Raw genomic sequence first — 22,624 nt, 5'->3', positions numbered from 1 at the left:
CAGCACTCGGGAGGCAGAGGCAGGCGGATCTCTGTGAGTTCGAGACCAGCCTGGTCTACAGAGCTAGTGCCAGGACAGGCTCCAGAGCCACAGAGAAACCCTGTCTCGAAAAACAAAAAACAAAAAACAAAAAAAAAAGAAAATTAGCTGAGAACTTGGTCTTGTCCTTCAGAGCCCTGTGACGCCAGTTGACTGTTCCAGAATGACAGTTTCTCTACAGACGGTTTTCAGCTATACAAAAACACATCCTCTATCTTTCTGGCCTTAACATGTCCCAGCAGTATATCTCACCATTCAGACTAGGCTTATTATACTAAGCATCCCAGACTTCCATGGTCACAGTCCCTCTGACCCCACAGGGCAAGCTAAGCTGCAAGGCTTCCAAGTCCCATGTGAATAGGAACAACTGTTATTCCCAAAGAAGCAGGATTCTTCCATATTCCATTCTGTCCCACAGTCTGGGCCAAAGTGATACTTTGGAACAATGATGAATAATGGTAGAGCTCATCAAAGTCAAAACAGGAGCCACCAGTCGGCCTTGTGTGACTTCTGAACTTGTGGTTTCGGCTGAGGGCTGCTTTTCCTCTGGTGGAGCAGCTCCTACGGCTACTGCCAATCAACCATGTGCAGAGATAAATCAACAAAGAGGAATTACCTCTGGAAAAGACTATTTCTAAAACACCTCTTGGAACTTGCGTGTCTCTTAAAAGCCTCTCCTTTCTTTTGAATTGTGCAGGAGACGGTTTGAAAGGCTTGAGGAAATGCGCACAGCCTCTACATTCTCAAAGGGAATTCCTTCTGAAGCCTAGCACTTTTTTATTTTTGTAGACAATATGATCAGAGCTCCTTCTTGCTCTCCTTTTAGAAAGGAAAAGAACAATTTCCCTGTCGTGTCAAAACACTGTTTTGATGATAACCTGCCAGCCTGATACGTGTATAAAAATATTTTGCTGTGTCTCCTCATCGGTCTCCCTGGCACAATGGTAGCTGTCTCCAGCAGCTATCTGATGGAGTCCTCAGAGAGGCCCACGCTGACTCTAGCTTTGCTTCTCGTTTGCCCAGGGCTTCCTTTCAGTGCTGTGGAAACTAGCTGTGATTTTGAGACAGACCTCTGCAACTTCTATCAAGACAAAGACGGTCCCGGTTGGACCAGAGTGAGAGTGAAACCGAACATGTACCGGGCGGGGGACCACACGACAGGAGCAGGTGAGTCACGGGTCTGTCAGGTCAGGCCGCACAGCCTGGGTTTCACACACCACTTTCTCTTCTGTTTCTGCGAAGGCAATGGGGGAAAGAAAAAAGAGGAAAAGAAAACAATGAGAATGAAGACGCGGCACTTGGTGGTAACTGAATATTTTTAAGTTGTCATCCAAGATGCTATGCTACCCAAAGCCTTTGCCAGTCCATTGATTAGACAAATATTTGGAGACTGCTTTGCTCTTTGTTTCAGATCAAATACTTTAAAACAAACAAACAAACAAAACCCCACTGGATTCATCTGCATGACATCTACAAAGGCATCCATAGCGCCAGAAGGCAGATTAGTGGTTGGAGGAGCTGCGGGGACAGGGATGGAGACCAGCTGTGGAATGACCATGGAGTTTACTTTGGGGATGATGAAAATGCCAGGGAACTAAAGAATGGTGACGGTTGCTCTGGCTCTGCAAGTTAACGACATGAAAGTTTAGCGAATCACCAAAGGGATAACACTATTAACATGGTTGAGATGGGAAAAAGCATATTATGCATTCTGCCACAATAATAAATATCATGGTGAAAAACATTTGAGTGGACATTGCATAGGCATATCTGTCCCAGAGCCCAGGGTCTGAGCGCTGCTTCAGTATTGAAAGTATTTTAATGACATCCTCAGGAATCCCACTCACGGGGGCGCGGGGCAGGCAGGGGGTTAAACGGTTTTGTTTCATTTATTTATCTATGTCCTGGGTACCATGATGAATTTGCCACAAAACTAAGGGAGCTAAATTTCTAGATGTGCTCATTTACAAAGGCCACAAAGTGACCTTGGAAAGGGCCTTGCAACTTTATGCCTATAGTTTTACATTGCTTTCTTACAGATGGTCTAATCTGTGGTGGAAATGAAGGCCCTACAAAGCCTTTTCTAAACTTTGGCAAATTAACCCAGCGAAAATAAAATACCGACATGGACCTCACTCTCCTGGCTGAAAACCATTGCAATGAGCAAAGGAAGTGATAGATAAACATATAACATATATACAGATGAACATAATCCCAAGCGTAGCAAAGGATGAAAACTTGTTCCTTTCTCTCTTAGTTTCTGTAGCTGAGGCTGAGAATTAAACAGACGTGAGTCAGGTTAGCAAGAGGAAAAATGCAACGTTCTAATAAAACATTTTTACATGCACATGGGAACCTTCACAGGGAAAATGAAGGCTGGAAAATACATAGGCCCCGGAAGCTTCTGTATCATCTTTAATAAAGAAAGTTGTGGAAAACAGCGAGACAAGCGAGAGGGAGGGATAGCAGATTGTGAGAAAGTGACTGGGAAGATCTAGGGAGAAAACTAATAAAAGACAGTGACTTTGCTGTGCCTCTGTCGGTACGGATCTACTCTGGTACAATCTCAGTCTCCGAATACTGACTTCCTCAACAGGATGTGCACCCTGCTCCCCGCACATGTTATGGCCTGCTTTAGATAGAAAGCCAGAGAAGGCAGAGAGCCCTTTCTGCCTCTACTGTCCTCAAATGCCTTCAGCTCAAAATAACCAATGTACCAGAGTGGCACACTTTAGGCGCTCTGTCCTGACGACCTTCAGTGCTCTGAGAGAGAAGAGAGTAAGGAACTGATTTGGGTTGGAGATTTCGGAGTGGTCTCTTCTAGGGAAGCTGCAGAGGACAAGCGTCTGTGAGGTCTTTCGGTGTGGAGAGAGCCAGCCACACCCGCTGTGTGGTAGAAGGGGCAGCATGACTGGTGGGGGTGGGGTGGGGGGTAGAGGGATGGATGGCAGGTTTGGCAGACCAGAGCAAGCCCTGGGGGTTAGCTATAGAGGAGATAAGAAGCCGCTGAAAGGCTTTGAGCGGAGAAGAGAAAGATGATATTCAGGTTCCAAAAGGGTCTGGTTGTTGGGCGGCCATCCGTGTTCGTCCATTGCCAGAGGAAAGCACCACAGACTGGGGATTAAACAGCAGCTGCTTTTTGTCACACTCATGAGTCTGGAAGTCTGGGATCCAGACTGGTGAGGCTGTTCTTCCCGGCTTGCAGACATCGGTCCTTGCACTGCGTCCTCACGTGCCCGGCCAGTGTCGGGGAAGGAACAAGGCCCCCGACTCTTCTTACAAGGATGAGATTTTTAAAATAGTTTGGGGAAACTAAACTGTCGAGCAAATGCTGAAGTGAACTCACAGAGAACGGATCAGAAAAGGGGAAAGCTGTTCTGTCTGGCTTCACATACATGGATCCGTTTTAAGCTGAATACAAGGGCAGTAGGATTGGTGGTAAGGAAACCATTGCTGTTAGAAATTTCCTTATGCTATTTAGAACAATTGAACACAGCTTCAGTACCTGGGAGGGCACATCTGGGTAAAAACATGGTTTCTCAGAGATGGGTTTAATTTATGGTCAAGAGAACAGTGGGTTTTGCCCAGACACAGAAATCTCAAACAATGCCAAGCCAACCTGTCTTGCCACCACCTTACAGATACAGCCTGGGAATGAGCTCTTGACTGCCACTGAGTGTGTGTGACCCAGCACCAGGAACTGAGAGAGCCAGACAGTCAGCAGTCCCAAGCTCATGCATTCATTTTCTGATATAAAAAAAAGCATAAATCCTAGTTAATACCATGAATCTGAGTCTGTGCACTATAAGATCTATACTGCCTCATGATGTTTAATTGAATTTCCAAGAGATTTCATTTGCAATGGAGGTACAAGGACATTTTATAGATTTTATATATTTTTTGTCACTTAAATCACACACTTCAAGAAAAAGCATCTTAAAAAAAAAAAGAAAGAAGAAAAGGCATCTTTCTAGTTTAAAGCCCCTGGAAGTAGTCTCTGCTGTCAAACCCCATTGAGTTAGCGAGTTTCCACTTGACAGTCTGTGCTTCTCACTCTGCCTTGCTGCTGCTTTGTCTCCCTCACAGGGCATTACCTGCTGGCCAACACTAAGTTTACGTTCCAGCCTGGCTACATTGGAAGGCTCTACGGTCCCTCGTTACCAGGGAACATGCAGTACTGTGTGCGCTTTCACTACGCCATCTTCGGGTTTTTGAAAATGAGCGACACCCTCGCGGTTTATATCTTTGAAGAGAACCATGTGGTTCAAGAGAAGATCTGGTCTGTGCTCGAGTCCCCGAGGGGTGTTTGGATGCAAGCTGAAATCAGCTTTAAAAAGCCCATGCCCACAAAGGTACAATAGAACTGCGCTACCTGTGTCCAGTTTTAGTTGCTAGATCCGTTTGCAGTTCCTGTTTAGTTACTGTCCGCTGATGGTGTCTTATTCTTCTGTTCAGATTAAGACCTGTGTTAGTACGTAAAATACACACAGCCTGCCCCCAGGCGGCTGCATGCTAAGTTTCAATTCCTTTGTGTTTTCTGAATTATGTCCACCTAAGAACACACAATCTCTCTCTCCCTGTTTCTCTCCCTGTCTCCCTCCCTCCTCTCCCTCCTCTCTCTCTCTCTCTCTCTCTCTCTCTCTCTCTCTCTCTCTCTCTCTCTCTCTCTCTCTCTCTCTCCACCTCTCTCCACCTCTCTCCCTTCTCCCTCCCCACAATGCACAATGCTGCAATTGAAAAGATGAGATCATTGTGCCTGGGTCTTCACTGTGGCTTTAAGGTCAACGCTCAAGGCCTTAAGAGAGCACAGGCTAAAGACTGGGTGATCACTAGAGCCAGCTGACCCCACTCAGAGACACACACAGGGAGCCATCAGCAGCTGATTTTGTTAGTAATAAGAACACAAAAACAGCCCTATAAATCAAGGCGAATACAAAAAGAAAGGCCATAAGCTCCCAAGCTTACCCATTCATAAACTCAAGGAAGCTTGACAGAAGCAGTAAGTTCTGTGAATTAAGATGGGAAACCAGCGTGGGAAAATTCGTTTTGTTTTGGCCTGTCTGGAGACTAACACATTTGTCTTGAGTGTCCTCTGTGTAAGAGAGAGACCCAAAGAGGGTGGACAAAGGTCATTTCCTCCAAGGGCATCTCAAACAGTGGGGCTCTGTATGTACTGTTGAGTGAATGGGTGCATAAACTGATCATCACATCATCCAGGAGGTACCCCGACTCCAAACCCCCCAAGAAAGGTTAATACCATGGGAGGACAAGATAATCCTTTATCTTGTTGCTAGACAATTCCAAATGTGAGCTCAATGAATCTTTCTTTGTATAAATGTCCTTTGATACTTGCACTTCGTCTTTGATGGATCAGTGCTGGAAAAGCCCAGGCCTCTCTATACCTCTTAAGTATCTCAAAGAATTAAGATGTTTGCCCATTTCCAATCATTTAATTCTCACAAATAGCCATCACAACACATACACACAAACATGCACATCCCAGTGTCACATACTCAAGGACTCACCAGAATGTAGAATTTATCTTTTGCTTTAAATTCAATCTTACTGATTTTTAAACAAAAATATAGCAAGAATTTTGTTTTATTTATTTGGCTTACATGTATTTATTTGTTCATCCACGTGTCTGTTCCTTTATTAAACAATCATCTGTTCTGTATATATTTGAAGCACGAGATATAAAGATAAATGAATCTCAGATCCTACTCACAAGATGGAGTTCACATTTGATAGTAGATTGAGATGCTTAAGACTGAGATAAATTCACTGAATGTCACTATCCCACTGAATGTCACTATCCCGCTGAATGTCACTATGATTGCTCAGAAAGTTGTAAAAGTGGATCTACTGATTGTTGTTGAAAATAATGTCATCCAGACTTGGCAGACCTAGTGTTTGGAGGGGTCAAAGTTCAAGCCATGACGGCTTCTAACCCCTGCTCCTCCTCACCTCTGTCACCTCTACTGGCTAATGCTGGACTGCTTAGGAATCTGCTTAGTCCTTTACAGAGAGTCCAAGCTGTTCCCTGATCCCCAGGAATCTAGAAGAGCCTCCTAGCAGATAAGGGTGCCCCAGAGGTTCTGTCCTTTTCTTCTTTGGAAGCTGAGCACCAAGACATCCAGCCACTGAGCAGTTCCTCAGAAAGGAAAATGGAGTCAGACCCAGTCAGGGTAGAGGAGTTCTTACAGCTCTTGGGAGGAACTGCTCATGGACTCAAACGAGAGTCCAGCACACAAACCTCCAGGTGTCTGTTTGAAGCTGGCCTAGTTCTAGAAGATTCCTGCTGGGCAGAACTAGCTCCTCAGAGAGGAAGAGGGTGCAGTTAGTGGAGAAGAATTGAAGCTTGCTTACTTATGGTATACATATATGTGTGTGTGTGTGTATGTGTGTGTGTGTGTGTGTGTACTTATGTGTTTATACGCTAGGTTTCCATGTGTTTACACACATGAAAGCTACTTAAGACAAGAGATACAGCAAAGAGTCAGTGTTTCCTTCACTGTCCTCTCCCCCGAGTGCAAACTCCAATTCTACTCCTGTTTTTTTCTGAGGAGTTTCTTTCCAGATTTGTAATGTTTCCCTCCATTGACTTTTACTATGCTGCTGATTCTCTGCTATGAAAAGTTAAGGACTTCTCATAGTTTCGTTTTTATTTGGGTTCTTAGAACATAACTTTAACTATACCTCTGTGTCAAATTTTAGATAGTGTTTATTTATACCTACCTTGTAAGGTGAATAAATCCTCACTCTTCTAATTTTTCTTGGCTTTCTGTGCCCTTCTCAAATATATAGTTGTTTTGGGGCATTGTTCAGACTGGAACACACACTCACATTCCTACTGAGCTTGATCTGAACAGCTGTCCTAGCAAAGGTCCCCTTGACATTATAAGGCAGACATTTCTGGCTTTGCATAGAGCTATCCCTCAGATTCCTGGATTTTAAACTTCTATGGTCACTGCAACAACTAAAAATATCTGTCCATTTCTAAATGATGTGCAATATCATGCTTAGGTGAGGAACATTAATCTTTAAGTTAATTCCAAAAATTAAATTATTCTGTCTCTAATTGTAAGCCATTTTTGGCTTCCTTGCCCTCTGTCTGCTGTTTTGTAGGAGATTAACAGTGAACCCTTCTCTTGCCATAACCCCTTGGCTTCTTCTTTTTAGTGCCCGTGTGCTTTCTTTTGTTTTTCTATAGTACTGGAAATTGTACTGTACTGAGTCCAGGATTGGTAGACTAGCAGGTTTTCAGCCGGTAAAGATCTAGGCACGTGCGTGTTTGTGTGAGTTCCATGCCCAGTTCTCCCTCTCTGAGATGCTGGGAGATGTCCCTGCAAGTTCACAGGTCTGAATGGGACTCTTCATACCCCTAAGAAGCTAGAGTTCAATGCGCAGTTCTTGTGTAAGCACCCTTCAATGCCTCTGAGAAAAGTATTTGAGAAGTATAACACCAAACCTGTGAGATTGTTCCCCACATGAGGTTCCTGTCCACAGAGGGTATGTTTCTCCAAATATTCTTCACATTTAGAAAAGCGTGTTAAGTCACAAAGCACTGAAAATAGGCACGGGAAGCTGGGGGGGGGATGCTTATCAGCTGTTGCATGTTGTCTAGAAGCTTCTATTGGCTGCTTTCTATGGTTTAATCATGCAATATTTATTTTAACTTATTCTAAACCGGTGGGAGCTTAAGAGATTTTTCTGAGCATATTGAGCTTCGCATACATTTTATAATAGTTGGAATTTATTATGACTAAGATTCTGAAATGAACCTGCTGGGACTTCTAGAGAGTCCCAGATCAGCTCAGGTCAAAACCAGAAGAAACGTGGCTTTTTATCAAGCACCTACTGTGTGAGCAGAAGTGCGCTCTCCCACTCCCAATCCTTAACATCTTCCTACTGTGTGACCAGAAGTGTGCTCTCCACTCCCAATCCTTGACATCTTCCTACTGTGTGACCAGAAGTGTGCCCTCCCACTCCCAATCCCTAACATCTCCCAACAGTCCATTTACAGAGGAGGACTCTGAAATCTCAGTGTGTTAGAATGGCTTGGTTCTTTTTAGTTTCTTGATCTCCTTCAAACTGCCAGTAAGACCATTTGGTCAGAGCTCTAAAACACGACTCAGATGTGTCCTCTCTGTCTCACTTGCCACCCCCTCACACAAATATCCTCACATTCACTGCAATTACGAGGACACTTTGCTGTTTTCTGCAACTTTGGCTTGTTGTTTCTCTGAACTTAAATGGGAGGGATGAGAGTGGATCCAGGACTCACTGACTGCAGAACCCACGCTGTTTTTATACCGTACCTGTTGGTCACCCAGTCAGTTGGTTGATGTCAAATGACAAGATCAGGTAGGAAGGAAAGTGTAGCCCTAACGCTCTGGTTAGGTAAATAAGCAAATCCAGGGCTTTATTAAACTGGCTCTCCATTGATCTGTTTTAGAAACGTTCAGCTCCCAGAGGGGGTCAGAATTCAAGGTGGTTAATCACAGATAAAACAGACCAATGAGTTAGAACTTGCGGTGCGAGGCTGAGGGCCCTCTGTCACTCATGGCTTCTTACTCTGGGCTAGTTTTGTGGCCCCTTTATCTGTGTAGCCTTCTCTTTTCTCCCATGTGTAAAATGGGCATCTGGTAGTACTTGCCGTGAAGTCATTTGTGTATCACATGAGATTAGTGAAGTATGTAGTATGTCTCCTGGCACATAATTAGCACAATTAAATTCAGCACAACACAGGCACATCGAAAGAAAGAACAAAGGTTGTTTTTCTAGGTTACAGTACTTATTTAGTGCATGGATAATTCTGTATCCTGAATATTTTTTTTTTTTTTGCTGTGAGGTGTTGAAAATGAGGTCAGAGTTAAGTCATTTTTAGAAATATTAGACTTTCTTAAATAAATCATAGATGTATACAACCATGAGCTCTACAAGATTTTGCATGTGTATGCTTGTATGTGTATGTGCACATACGTGAGGTGAAAAGGTGTGTGTGTGTGTGTATGTGTGTGCACACGCGTGTGCACGTGTGTGCATTTGCACAAGCAAGCCAGAGATCAGTGGTCAGGAGAATTTCTCAATTGTTTGCCAGCTTATTTTTTAAAACAGTCTCTCACTGAGCCCAGAGCTCACCAATTTGATTAGACTGTCTGACCAGCAAGTCCCAGGGATCCACCTAACTGTTCTTCCCCACATCACCCGTTTTTTTTTGTTGTTGTTGTTTTTTTCTATGTTGTCACCGAGGTGGAGTTCAGTTCCTCAGGCATGCATGACAAGTACTTTATAAGTTGATCCATTTCCCCAGCCCCTTTTCTCTTTAAAAAACAATGTATTTTTAATGTTTCAGAAACATTCTCAAAAGTTCAAGAACCATAAAACTATATCTTCTGCACCCCCATCACTACCATCGCAGTGTTTTGCAGAGTAGAGAGCATCTAGGAAGTTACCTGGAAAAAAGAACAATTTGTGAGGGTGTGTTAAAGCTTTTTTTTTTTTTTTGGTTTTTTGAGACAGGGTTTCTCTGTGGTTTTGGAGCCTGTCCTGGAACTAGCTCTTGTAGACCAGGCTGGTCTCGAACTCACAGAGATCCGCCTGCTTCTCCCTCCCGAGTGCTGGGATTAAAGGCGTGCGCCAGTGTTAAAGCTTAATGACAGGGCACTTTCCAGAGAGAGGATTAAGGAGAGGAGGAAAATAGCAGCAGGAAGGGGGGGGGGAGGAAAGTGTTGTAAGAGGCCGCTTGTTTGTTCCTGACTGCTCAGACCCAAAATAACTACACAGAAACTGTATTAATTAAATCACTGCTTTGCCAATCATTTACTCATATTGCTAGCTAGCTTTTACATCTAGAATTAACCCACTTCCATTCTTTTATATTTTACCATGAGGCTCGTGGCCCACCAGCAAGGTTCCAGCTGGCAGCTCATGTCTTTCCAATCGGGTAGCTCCATGGTATCTGTTGTCTCTGCCTTCTTTCTCCCAGCATTCAGTTTAGTTTTCCCTGCCTACCTCTATTCTGCCCCCAGGTCAAGCCAGTTTCTTTATTAACTGATGGTATTCACAGCATACAGAAGGGAATCCCACGTCACCTCCTCTTTTCTGTTTAAATAAAAAGGAAGGTTTTAACTTTAACATAGTAAAATTACATATAACAAAACAGGTTTCAAACAAGAATTACAGTTACAATATTTATATGTACTTTATCTTTTATCATAACTAAGGAAAATTATAACTATCTATTCTTCAGCTTCATCAAAGACTCCAGAAGGATATATTACCTAAGTAAACAGAAAGTGCACGGTAAACAACTTCCAAAACTCTAGAACTGACAGAGACATCTCACTGCCTGGACAGTCACCCAAAGTTCTTCTGTACCATTGGGGCATCCATCTTCAGTCTACAGGCCCACAGTATCAGGCAAACTTTTCCATTAAGCAGGAAATTTCAAAGACAGTTCTACCTATATTGGCAATTTGTCAGTCACTTTCTTCTGTGTCCTGCAGAATTTCTGGCAGACTCGTTCATGAAGCAGGAACCCCAAAGGATCATCTCACCTTTAGGCAAGTTCAGCAGTCATTTCTCTGTGGTCCCTGCATGTCCAGTTCATATGCCTGAGATGTATACACGAGAAGCAGGAACGCCAGGGATGAGGGCATGGTTCAGTTAGGACTTGCCATGAAAACATGAGGGCCTAAGCTGAGCTTGCCAACACCCACAGAAAAGCTGGGCATGGTATCATATCTCTGGAACCCCAGTACTTGAGGAGGTGGAGACAGACAGATCCCCAGAGCTCACTGGCCAGCCATTCTAGCTAATTGGTAAGTTCCAGGTTCAAACAGAGACCATGTCGCAAAAAATAATATGAAGAGAGACAGAGGAAGTTATTATTTTGACCTTTGGGCTCTAGGTGCACACACACCCACACACACACACACACACACACAAACATGTATATACACACATGCATGAATATATGTGCAAAACAGAAAAACATCCACATCTGTCTCTCATCAGTGACAAAGGGTTTATGATATCATTATATATAATATCCTCTCATTATTAGAATATGAAATTAGATTCTGAAATATCAACAAAGATGCTATCTTTTCTTTGTCTAACACTCACTTTTGGAGATCTCACATTCATGTTCTGTTCGGATGTCTCATATTGTGTAAAACTGGTCATCTGTGTCCCCAGTGTAAAGGCTATAACATTGGTTTCAGGCTTTGCTCTCAACATAAAGGAAGTATGAAGGGGACATGATGATGAGGTTGTAGGATGAAGGATCAGGGATTTGGAAATTCTTTCCTAAAGTGATCATGGAAAGATGGAGTGGAAAGGTAACAGTACCAAGTAAGGGAGAGAAGAGCATCGTGGTGAGGAGGAGGAGCTGGGAAGCCAGAAGAGTCACCGCTGGGTCCCGGTTAGCCAGCTCTCTGAGTACACTGTTCTCCAGCACTCAGGGCTGGGCAAGCACGGAAGCGTGGTACCTGCACTTTCTCTCCTCATGACAACCTCCTATTACAAACCTCAAGTCAGCAAGAGATTGATAAGACTAATGTGAGCCCCCAATCCAAGTTTTGTGTGATGTGGGAGCCCTTAGAAACAAAGCCTTGAGGATCCAGGGACAGGCTCTCCGTGCCGCATGGACAGCCGTATAGATATACTAGTGGGTAAAAAGAATGTACTGATGGCAATAGGTGGAGAGCAGGAACAGAACCTTAACACTCACAGTCTCCTCATTTGGAGCAGATTGTCCTCCCAAGCACAGTCCGGAGCCCTTCTGAAGTGGGAGGGGTGTATAACCTACTCTCTGACCTGTAAGGTGGGTCAGAGAAGTTCTGCATGGCCACCTACAGCAGAAGATGGTAAAGATTAGGGCAATGTTTCTATGTTTTATGATGGTATCTGTGGGGGAAGGGGAGTCTAACTTTCATCATCTCCCTTAGAGAAAATAAATTGTAGTCTCTACAGACTGTTTTTGGACGGACCTGGAGACAAAAAGACAAAGGTATAACGGGGGTGTCTGCAGTTGTCTAGAGGGTTGCTGAGTTCATTCCCTAGAAGGAACAAAGAATTGAGCCCCCAGAAAGGACAGAAGAGCAAGCTGTAGGGAAAGGGAAAGCTGCATGCATTCCAGATGAAAGAAGCCCAAACCTGGAGTCTTTTAGATGGTAGCTGGCTCGGATACTTCCTGAGACCTCTGGGTCCTCCCTTTCCAATACTGATCCTGTTTAAATGCCCCCTCTCCCCAGTGCCTTCCCATCTTTCTCTTTGTAAGGTTTTCTGGGAACAATAAGCAGCCATCTTAGGAAGCCCATTTTCCTTTCCTAGTCTACCTTTGCCGCTCTAACTCTCCTTCAGAGGGACAAGAAAGTTGACTTCTGAGGCCCTGCCAGTGTCCTTTAGTTCAAAGTAGCTGGGACAGGTAAGCACAATACTTTTGGAGCCCCAACTCTGAAAACTTTTAGATGTATGACTGAAATATTTGGTATAAAGTCCAGGCCCAGAGCTCTTTAACTGGGAAGTTCTAAGATCAAGTCTTTCAGAACTATATTTTTATTTTATTTCCCTTTTATTAAAAATAGCTCTTTTTCTCACATAATATATCTTGATTATGGTTTCCCCTCTCTCACCTCCTCCCAGGTCTTCCCCACCTCTGTTCCCATCTAGACCCACTCACTATCTGTCTCTCATTAGAAACAAACAGGTTTCTTTTCTGTTTTATTTACTATGTATACAATGTTCTGTGTACATGTATGCCTGCAGGTCAGAAGAGGGCACCAGATCTCATTACAGATGATTGTGAGCCACCATGTGGTTACTGGGAATTGAACTCAGGACCTTTGGAAGAGCAGCCAGTGCTCTTAACCTCTGAGCTATCTCTCCAGCTCCAAACAGGTTTCTAATCAATAATAATTAATATAATATAATATAATATATATCATAATATGATAAAACAAAAACTAGCACATTGGAATTATACAAAGTAAACAAACCGAAGGAAAAGAGCCCAAAAGAAGATACAAGAATCAGGGACCCACTTGTTCACACTCAGCAATCACATAAAAACACTAAACTAGATATCATAATATATATGCAAAGGACCTGGTGCAGACCCATGCAGTCCCTGGGCATGCTGCCTCAGTCTCTGTGAGTTTGTATTGATTTAGAGGACTTTTTTTGCATTCTTCATCCCCTCTGACTCTTACACTCTCTTTGCTCCCTTTCTGCAGGGTGGTGTGTGGGTAGGGGACAGGGGTGAGAGTGTTTCTTGAGCCCTGAGAGGAGAGATTTGATGGAGGCATCCTGTTTAGGGCTGAGTGCAGTCTTCTTCAGCAGCTACAGGGGAAGGAAAGAATGAGCAAAGTGGTATAATTTTTCCTGTCCCTGAGATGGCAAGGGTCTTGTGTTTCGTGCTTGGGATGTGCAGCTTGCTGTCCTATGGATCTGAATCAGAAACTGCCCTTGTCTTGCCCTAAAACTGACAGATTCTGGAGCCTCTTCTACCTGTCCCCCACTTTACAGTGGCAGGAAGATCCAAAACTCGTGCAGAGTTTTAAAATCAATGAATTGCAAGATTTGCATATTTACCACCCAAAGAGAGATGAAAAAATGGCTATGGCCTGCATTCTATCCCAGCATGCCCTCTGTCTCAAACTGAAGGCCTGTATGAATAAAGATTTTTTACACTGGGGAAATCTGGAAGCTGATCAATCTTTGTTGTTTGTCAATGCTAAAAGTTGTATTAAATCATATGAGTCTTTACAGAAAGAAAAAAGAAAACCAGATGGGTCTTTTTGGGTCTTTTAAGAAGAAAGCATCGGTCAGCGAAAGAGTTGTTTAAAAACACATGGTCCTTTGTGGGACACGCAAACCAAATATAGCATCTGCAAGAGTCATGCTGTTACGATTTAGCAACAATTTCCTAAAATATAGCCGGGATCTAAGACTGTTTAAATCTCACACACTTTTCCAGGTGCCATTCCACTAAGCTTGTTCTTATAAATTAGTGAAAAATTCCTTTGTTCCTGCCAAGTATCTTCATTTTGAAATCTGTGTTGTTTTCCTGGGGCTTTTGTAGTTCTCAGAATCAAACACACTGACACTGTCAATCATTTAAAAGAGTGCAATGATGTTAGGGGTTCCACACTCTTCTTGTGTCCACAGCATTTTAATGAAGGGTTCTAGAATTTCTCTGTGTATATCATAGTAATTTTGTGACTAATTCCACCAACTCTGTAACCAACACACCCAAATACATCTCTGAAATTATTTCAAAGGATTTTAGCATCATGAGAAGAAACGTTTCAGTTTAACCTGGGATCTGAAGTTGAGGCCCATTACTGATAACAAGAAATAACTGAACTCCCTTGATGGACATGGCTTACTTAAGGTTTTGCTGGCAGAGGATTGAAATGTTTTCATCTGAAGATCACTTATGGAAGTTGTCCTTCACATTCTAAATAGGGACCTAACTTTACCCACTGGTGGCTCAACAACTCAGCTTGCAGTCTATCAAACAGGCTACAGAAAGGTCATTAGACATCACTGAGAAACCATGCAGTTTGGCCAGGTTAGCTCTTTAACAAAGACAACCCTTGTTAATAGCTCAACAGAGCCATGTTTTACTGTATTCCACAGCTCTTTACAAAACCTGATCTCCTTCATCTTCCAAATCCTATTCATTGTGTTGGCTAGTATTTGCACTTTGACACCTCTGAAGTGAAAATGGATAGTTGTTCTAAAACAGCCTGATGTGGTTTGGCTAAATGGATTCCTGATAAAACTATTTCTCTTGGCCCCTCCCCACCCTACCCTACTCACAGTGTTCTAACCAAGAACTTACCAAGATTTTGACTATCTTAGGGGCAGTCTGGCCCCTTTGACTAACACAGCCAGGAGTAGGTTTTCACACAGACCCTCTCCTCATCGTTACCTCATGTCATGCTTGCTCAGTTCCCTCCTAAGTTCTTCTGCTTAGTATTAGTATTTTGTTTCTAGAGAGTAGAAAAATTTTTTTTTCAAAATGAAAAAAAGATGAAGCATAGAGGCAATTCTATCGTCCTCTGACTAGTACAGTTTTGGGGTGAAAGGACTTGGAATAACAAAGCCCTAAAAGTTGAGGCTGGAGAGAGGATTTTGTGGGCCATACTACTGGACCCAGGGCACCCACAATGAACAGTCAGTTGGCTTTAAATATCAATAGCACTGAGACTGAAACACCCCGTTGTGAATAAAAGAACATATGCGGTATTTTTTCTTAGCACAATGAAGACCAAGTTAAATAGTAATATCTGTTGTTACTTAACTATATTATTTGCAAGAATATTTATGTAGCTCTCCAAAGCTAGTCTAGAGAGGCTTCCTCAAGGATGAATATTCTCCATCAAAACAAAACTAACTCTCAAGCATTAGTGACACCCAAGGCTGAAACCTTCAGGCACTTGAAACACACTGATTTAATGAGTATGACTAGACTTAACTTCTGAGCTATCTATCCTGTACAGCCCGGGACACCTGTCTAAGAGATGCCATCCAACTTCATGTCTAGGAAACACTGTTCTTCATCTTTCTCCTTCTTCAATACATTTTAATATATACTTGGACTAAGGTTTATTTCCCACCTTTTAGAGATGATTTACTCTCTTCGAAATATTACTGAAATTGATATAAACATTGGGATTTTAACTCTATAAATGAGAGATTAATCCTCTCATGAATTTAGATTATGGCTGATCCTTTGACACAGTCTTATCTCAACCCATATGCAAAGGGTTTTTAGTGGATATTCATTGTACAAACTAATGGGTTGTTGAACTTTGTTTGTTTGAGGCAAGGTTTCTCTGGGTAACAACCCTAGCTATCCTGGAACTCACTCTGCATGTCAGACTAGCCGCAAACTCGCTAAGACTCACCTGCCTTTGTGGTGTTTTTGTTCATATGTAAAAGGTACCTTGATCATAAGCCCCAGTTATCCTGTTGTCTCCTTCTTACTGCTCCCCTTCTCTCTTTCCATGTAGTCTCCTTTTATTTTCATGGCTCACAGATGTAGTTTTTGTATATAAGAGAAAATGTGTGGTATTTATCTTTCTGAGTCTGACCTATATCAGTTAGCATGATGAGCTCCAGTTCCATCCATTTCCCAACAAATGTCACAATTACATTCTTCTTTATAGATAAAAACGCCATTGTGTATGTATTCTTTTTTTATCTTTAGCTAGACACTTAGACTGAGTCTATAAATGTGTTTATTGTAAATAATACTGTAAGAAACATGGGAGTTCCAGTATCCACAGAGAGAGTTCTTAAGAGCAAGCACCAGGTTAATTTTTCTTTTGTCTTGGACAAAGTCAATACAGGGTAAGTCAGCCACTCTTTCAGTTACCAGCTACCTACAAATAGCTTCTCCATACCAAGTAGCCTACAAGAAGCATAGTGCTTAGTGTTACCAGAGCTTCGGTGGAGAATGCCAGCTACTAGACTGAGCAAAGTGATCTTGTTATACTTCTTTTATTTTCTGGAATGCTGACAGAAAACTGCCAAACAAATTTAAGGTTTGAGGCCTTAGCTTGAATTAAGTTAGTAGATGATGGGTTTGGGGGGGGGGCGGTCTGTGTTTAGACAGAATGACCCGCGGGCCAGCTAGTATTTTACATGTGGAAAAATCTGAAGTAGAGATAACCTGGTGTTATTCCAAACATATTTAGTAGTTTGTTCAACATAATTGGCATGACTAAAAAAGAAGCCAAGTATGTGATTTGGTATGGAAAAGTAATCAAAGAAGTCCATTCAATGTTACTCTTTGCAATTAGGAAATGTTATTTATCTGTTGGTTCAATTCATTTAGGCACTTGGCTGCATTTTGCTACTGTATTGAATAATTTGTCATGTAGTTAGCAATACTGAATAGCTTTAATTTAAATATAATTTCTGCCCATAGGCTGTCATATACATAACACTAGTCTAGAGTAAATATTAGCACATGATTCTACTTTTGTTTCTATATTGTGCTGGGAATTGAACCCAGGGTCCTGCAAATGCTAGGCAAACCCCTGCCATCTAGGTACATCACAAACATTATTCTACATTTTTGTTATAGATGCTCTTGTTCTTTTCTTCAACTGTAAACTGTGAAATAACTATAATTTTATGAGCCTAACATAATAATTATTTAGTTATTAAATTTTTTAGGCCTCTTCTATTAGTTTAGATGAATTGGAGATTGTTTTCTTTTAATCGGCTTTTTAACTTAGCATTAAATCAGTATCTGTGGCACTGAATAATTTCCATAGCACTCAGATTTAATGATCAACTATTTCTCAGACTGCTATATTCTAGTTTATTTCTTTCCTTTTGAAATTTTAGGCTATTTCATCTGTTGCCCGCCTGCATGCTTTTTGGCTTAATGGTCACTATAAAATAGCGCCATAGTCAAGATATAAAAGCATGCTAATATTTCCCATCTTTAGAATGCATTGCTATGCAAAGTGTTTGGGCTTTCCACAGGGACAGATTTAGAGGATGGATCATTTTGCAAAAGTACTCTTCCAGTGTACTTGTGAAAAACGGACTTTAAAGCTGACAAAAGGGGAAAAAGCCGTTTTTCCCCTCTGTGTAGCACAATTAATTTGGTAAATCATGAGGCCTATCAATGCATTCCTTCTAATATAACAATAAAATGCTAATAGAATGTAACACTGTTTGGGAGTGAAGATAGAGATCTTTGCTCCCCAAAGGCAGGAATCTAGAAAGTAAAATATTTTCTCTACCATATAGATAACCTCTACAATCTCTCCAGAAGAAAGAGTCACAGAAGCTTACAAAAAGAGCCATAAAAGTCACCCTATTTTGTTTTGTTCTGTGTAAATCCACAGAGATAAACATTTCTATCTCTTAGCTATCCTATTTATAAAAGAATATGAACACAGAGTCTGGGAACATTCACACATCAGGCAATTAGAGCTTCCTCTGGGGAGACTGGCTTAGGATGTTTTTATAGCTTGCATAGTGACAAGATGTCACGTGAGCTAAGATTTTTCTCTTAAAATAAATCCTGTCTTTTAATAAATCTGACCATCTTGAGCAAAAGGACCCCACTAATGGCACACAGAAATAAAAGCAAACCACAACATTTGGCATAGGAGAACCTAGACAGTTGAGTTTTCTCATTAATCCTAAGTAGAATTTCAGCTGCTGTGTGTCAGCCTTTGTCTTCTCCACTTGCGTAGAGATTTGCAGCTGGGAGACAGAATATGGACCATACTAACCCACACTAATTAAACATTAAACTACATATTTGAAGCAGCTTGATCAACTACAGTGAAAATGCAACATAATATTTTAGGGAACTCTGCTTGGGCAGTATATATCTGAAACACAGCCTTTTAAACTGGCCCAATAGTAAGAAATCAAAATCAATCTCTTTCTCTTTCTCTCTCTCTCTCTCTCTCTCTCTCTCTCTCTCTCTCTCCCTCCCTCCCCCCCCCCCTTCCCTCTCTTTTTTTCTCCCTCTCTCTCCCTCATCCTCCCCACACACACTGAATTTAATAATAACCATGTTAGGGCTTTTATTCGCCTTTGTCTTGGAAATGGAGCAGAAGTCTCTGGGTGGGTGGCCAATGGGACTTTATTCATAGTGTAAATAAAGAACACTGCTAGGCAGTTCTTTCAACAATAATGTTTGTACTGGAAACATTTGAAGGATGCTTGAGAAACAACCACCACTTTGGGGATTATCAAGGGAAGATACTTAAAACCTAAGGGGCTTTTCTCTATCACCTAGCTAATTGCTTGCTTTCCTCATAGCAGCTGCCAATCTTGAAATACCACCTCTAGTTTTTATATTCATATACACGGTATTTTTTATGAAGTCAACTTTGCTTCAAAGAACGCAACTCCAGGGGAGTTTACCAATGGTAGCCGTTCTTCATGCCACTGGATCCTGTTACTCATACAGGCAATGAGAAGGTGTTTCAAATTGCTTGTGCAGGTCTGTTGTGTTTAGGAAATCTCAGGTTGAAGGGTTTCCATTTTCAGCTAACAAGATTCATTATTTTTATGAATTACAGGTGGTTTTTATGAGCCTATGCAAAAGCTTTTGGGACTGTGGACTTGTAGCGTTGGATGACATTACCATACAATTGGGAAACTGCCGGTCTCCAGGTAAGGGGACTATTAGTCACTTCAGTCTCCCTGCCCTATGATGAACATTTCCAGCTCCTCTAAGGACCTCAAACATTTGATCCATACTTTTCCATCCTTTGCTTTTCTTAATAGACACAGAGCTTTGTAGTCGATTCTACAAGTTGGAAATGAAGGTGCCAGTATTCTGTGGGGTTTTCTATGTATGGCTTGTCTCCTTTTCCTCATTGTAAGGAAAATCAGCAAATTAGAATGTTGGGGACAATGCATATACATTCCCTAGCTTATTAACTGCCTCCAAATAACACTTTAAAAACAAGTGCCCTATTATCACTGTACCCTTAGAGAATACACATTTTCAAGTAATACTGATGACGTTGCTATTTCACAAATACTTGTGAGACATATACCATTAAACTTTTGATAAAGTTGATATGTTCTAAATGACAGAGAACAATAGACCCTACAGCAGCAACAGGTGACAGTCTTATGTTGCTGCTTATAGCAGCCTGATGGTTATTTGTTTTATTTTTTAGTTACTTGTAAATTTTGTACAACATTGTTTTGATCATATTTACCTTCCCAAGTCTTCCCAGAACTACTCTCTTTCCCTCATTCACCTAGCTTTGGGGGGGGGGGGATCTAAACCCATCAAGGCCATTTGTGCTGCCCAAAATATCCTTGGAAGTGTGTTCTTCCACTGAAACATGGTCAACTTGTGAAGGGTTATACACTTAGATAAATCTGATCCTTCCTTTTCCAGTAGCTATCTATTGTGAGGGGTAGGATTGTGTGCCTGACGCACCTATGCATGCTGAGATTTAGCCCGGCTTGGATGTACACAGGTCTTGTTCACGTTGTCACAACTGTTGTGAGTTCATATGTGCAGTTCATATGTGAGTTGATATGTGTTGTGAGTTCATATGTGCTGTGTCCAGAAGATGTTCTGTTGCAGTCATCTCCAGATGCTGCTCTTACATCTTTGCTCCTGTACTTTCACAATGATCCCTGAGCCTTGAGATGAGGATGCGATGGCTTTTTCAAAGACCTCAGCTCAGGCTTCTATACCTCAGGAAAGAATTTCCGAATGAATCAGAAGCAAAATTGGAACTTATTAAGAAAAGGTTTAAACACGGATTTAAGTTCTAGTGTCAACACAACGAGATGCTTAGGAAAAGGACAGTAGACACCCAAGACATGGCTGTGGGGCTTCTCAAGAGAGAGCCTCCATAGTCATATAGAGAATTTTGGTGGCTTTCTGGAGTTACATTGTTAAAAGGGTTTCTAGGGATTTTTTCTTTTTCTAATGTGGTTTCTAATGTGTACTGATAAACATAAGGACTGTTAAGAAGACAAAGCCACAGTGTTGAAGGATTCCTTACTATATTAGTTGCAAGGGGGTTGGGACATATTTTGTCTACAAACTAAATTTATAATCTTGTGTGTGAGAGTCTCAGAACATAACATGATTGCATCTGGAAATGGAATAAGACTAATTTAAGTCATACACAAATCTTAAGCAAGGCTCCCTGCTATTTTAGCATTATTATTTAAAATAGTTCTAGAAGTGTGTCAAATCCTCCACTCTTGGCTGGCTTGAGACTTCAGCCAGACTCCAGAATGAGCTCCTCCCAGTCATTTCTTTATAATTTACCTTTTATTTTTGTCTTACATCAGACTAAGCATTGATGACAGTAAAAATAAATAAATAAATAAATAAATAAATAAAGTAAGTAAGTCATGGAAGCTAGCAGCATGTCAGACATGGCAGGCAGTGAGTGAACAATACATACCTCCAAGATCCTCGGTATTCATCTCTTTAACAAATAGCCAATGCGTAGCAACACTCTAATACTGGAGAATAATTGCAAACTGCATTTGGGCTGGTGGCCTTGCTCAGTGGCAGACATTCTCACAGCTTACACGGGCTCTGTGTTTGCTCCCACTGTTAGAAAATCAATTTAAAGAAAGACACCTTGCTTTCAGACCCTTGGTTTCTGAGTCCTACGAATAGCCACACTCAGGGCATATAACAGGGAATGAGGCTTCATTAATTAGCACTGTATGTAAAATAAAAGACAAGAGAAACATAAAATACAGACTGTCATTGAAAATTTCACTGGGGATATGGATATAAGTAGGTGCTGGAGGCACTGCATCTCCAATTTCCAGAGCTTTGCAATTCTGCTCAAACAAATTCCCAAGTTCGGGAAGATCTTGTTCAAAGTAACCCAATATTTCAGATCTAGATTTCTGATTTTGTGTCAGGATAGGACCCATGATGGAGCACAGGTTATCTGGAGGAAAGGCTTCGTAAGCCACCTGTGGGGGTCTGCCTCCCCATAGGCTTGACATAAGGCCAGACACCTCTCAGACATGCAATGTGGGCTGCTAGGAGCCATGAGACTATACATATTCATCGACTGTCTCCGCAATTGCAACACCTGGTGTTTCCTTGCAGAGAGACTTCCACCTCCACCTGGAGAGTGCACTTTCGATCAAGATGAATGTGCGTTTACACAGGAGAAAAGAAACCGGAGCAGCTGGCACAGGGGGAGAGGAGAAACACCCACCTCTTACACAGGACCAAAGGGAGATCACACTACTGGGGTAGGTGAGTTATGCCACATGGTGCTGTTTCCTAAGAACAAAACTTGGCAACCAGCGGTCATTTACTGCATTTTGAGTGTGCAGGTTCACGTCTTGTGACCAGAATAAACTACACGTGAGTCTAAACGCGTGAAATTTTTAATCAGTTTACTGGAAAATCATCTTTTATGTTTATAATACTGATTAATGTATAATGCTGCAAAGATAATTTAGAACTAGGTTTTAAAAACTGAAAGAAGCACAAAAGGGACAAAGAAGTTAATCAAAGTTGGAGTTGAGGATTAGTATATAAATGGACAGGCAGATTGGGAACATGCAGGTAAGTTCAACTCCATTCATCTGTGAATTCTGATTCACTGTGCTCTTGGGATAAAGCGGGGGGGGGGGGCAGAAAGCTGTAGGTATAGACAATCAGGTTCACATTATCTATCTCCCTCACTCAACCCCACAGACAAGATCTTATTCAGGCTGGCGTGGAACTCAGGATCTTCCTGCCTCAGCCTCCTGAGAACTCAGGGATGTAGATGTATGCCACCATGCCTGACTAAGGAGTATGATTTCAACACAGAGTATGTAAAGTATCCTAGGACAAACTCAAGATTGATCATCCTGTTACTACTGTCTATCAGCAAGTAAAAACAATCAGTGGCAAGATATGCCCATTTAGTATATCAGTTAAGACACAACTTAAGTTCAAAGAAGGAAAACTGACCCTGAACTAAACCCACAGAGATCCTTGACACTAAGCTTCAGGGTCCCTAAAGAAAAGTCAGGAGGATATGCTGAGTTATACTGTGCTTACCTTATGACCAGCCTCAAGATA

The 22,624-nt window shown here is 41.8% G+C and overlaps 1 protein-coding gene across 1 annotated transcript in view; it reads left to right on the top strand.

Annotated features, from left to right (window-relative positions):
- The window catches only part of Mamdc2 (MAM domain containing 2), a 143,106-nt gene that overhangs the window by 101,268 nt on the left and 19,214 nt on the right, over window positions 1-22,624 (top strand). Inside the window, exons 8-11 of the mRNA XM_005352069.3 lie at window positions 1,063-1,206; window positions 4,126-4,391; window positions 19,119-19,212; window positions 21,653-21,805. Coding sequence (XP_005352126.1) covers window positions 1,063-1,206; window positions 4,126-4,391; window positions 19,119-19,212; window positions 21,653-21,805 — 657 coding nt within the window. The remainder of the gene's footprint in view (window positions 1-1,062; window positions 1,207-4,125; window positions 4,392-19,118; window positions 19,213-21,652; window positions 21,806-22,624) is intronic.

The sequence above is a fragment of the Microtus ochrogaster genome, chromosome 8 (assembly GCF_000317375.1).
Source record: "Microtus ochrogaster isolate Prairie Vole_2 chromosome 8, MicOch1.0, whole genome shotgun sequence".
In the NCBI taxonomy this organism is placed as follows: Eukaryota; Metazoa; Chordata; class Mammalia; order Rodentia; family Cricetidae; genus Microtus; species Microtus ochrogaster.
This window is presented reverse-complemented; position numbering and strand designations above follow the sequence as displayed.